Source organism: Lottia gigantea (genome assembly GCF_000327385.1).
Source record: "Lottia gigantea unplaced genomic scaffold LOTGIsca_4549, whole genome shotgun sequence".
NCBI lineage: Eukaryota > Metazoa > Mollusca > Gastropoda > Lottiidae > Lottia > Lottia gigantea.
Genome location: NW_008709595.1, coordinates 7,893 through 8,893, shown reverse-complemented (window position 1 = coordinate 8,893; position 1,001 = coordinate 7,893). Strand labels below are relative to the sequence as shown.

General features: G+C 41.8%; 1 protein-coding gene across 1 annotated transcript; it reads right to left on the bottom strand.

Moving 5' to 3' along the window:
- Positions 1-192: 192 nt before the first annotated feature.
- LOTGIDRAFT_176835 (hypothetical protein) lies at positions 193-947 on the bottom strand (the record flags this gene model as incomplete). The annotated part of the gene is made up of 1 exon (XM_009061044.1): positions 193-947. A coding segment is annotated over one exon (755 nt), but the record flags the coding sequence as incomplete, so codon positions are not given.
- Between the last annotated feature and the right edge of the window lie 54 nt (positions 948-1,001).

Sequence of the window (1,001 nt, the reverse complement as noted above, 5' to 3'; positions counted from 1 at the left end):
ACATCAACAATTTGTTGCTGAAGCGGCTGTGTAATAATTTCTGGAACAGGATTTTGAACCATGTTGTTCATGTCTAAGTTTTGAGTCTGCTGCCCTACTAAATTTGAAATATCTTGCTGCATTGGGGCTGTATTTGACATGACTTGCTGTTGTAGACCAGCAATGTTTAAGTTTTGTAGCTGTTGTACAAACCTTTCGGCTAAATTTGGTTGTTGTTGTTGTTGTGGAAATGGCGATACAGCGTTGGCTGCCTGATTTTGGATTGCATTGTTCATTTCCAAAAACTGTTGTTGTTGCAATTGTTCTGCTGACCCCAGACCAGCATTGTTTAAGTTTTGTGGCTGTTGTACAAACCTTTCAGCTAAATTCGGTTGTTGTTGTTGTTGTTGTTGTGGAAATGGCGATACAGCGTTGGCTGCCTGATTTTGGATTGCATTGTTCATTTCCAAAAACTGTTGTTGTTGCAATTGTTCTGCTGACCCCAGACCAGCATTGTTTAAGTTTTGTGGCTGTTGTACAAACCTTTCAGCTAAATTCGGTTGTTGTTGTTGTTGTTGTTGTGGAAATGGCGATACAGCGTTGGCTGCCTGATTTTGGATTGCATTGTTCATTTCCAAAAACTGTTGTTGTTGCAATTGTTCTGCTGACCCCATCGTTTGCTGCTGAACATCAATGGTATTACCAGCATTAATCAGTTGCTGTTGAGTGGGATTTATGGCAATAGATCCCAATTCACCTATTCTAAGCTGGGCCTGGGCCTGTTGTGCAGCTTTATTATTCGCTTCAATGATCTGTTCTTGTAGTTTAGCTTCGGCTATTCCATTTTGGATTGCCGTGAGCTGCTGTTGGGTGGATGCTATGGCGTTATCTAAATTCAGCAGCCGTGGATCGGATACTGTTATCTGTGGTGCCGGCCCAAATTGATTCAACATAGTCTGCTGCTGCATTTGATCTCCAACTGCATTGGTTGTTGCTATTGTATTCGATCCTGAAGGGTTGAA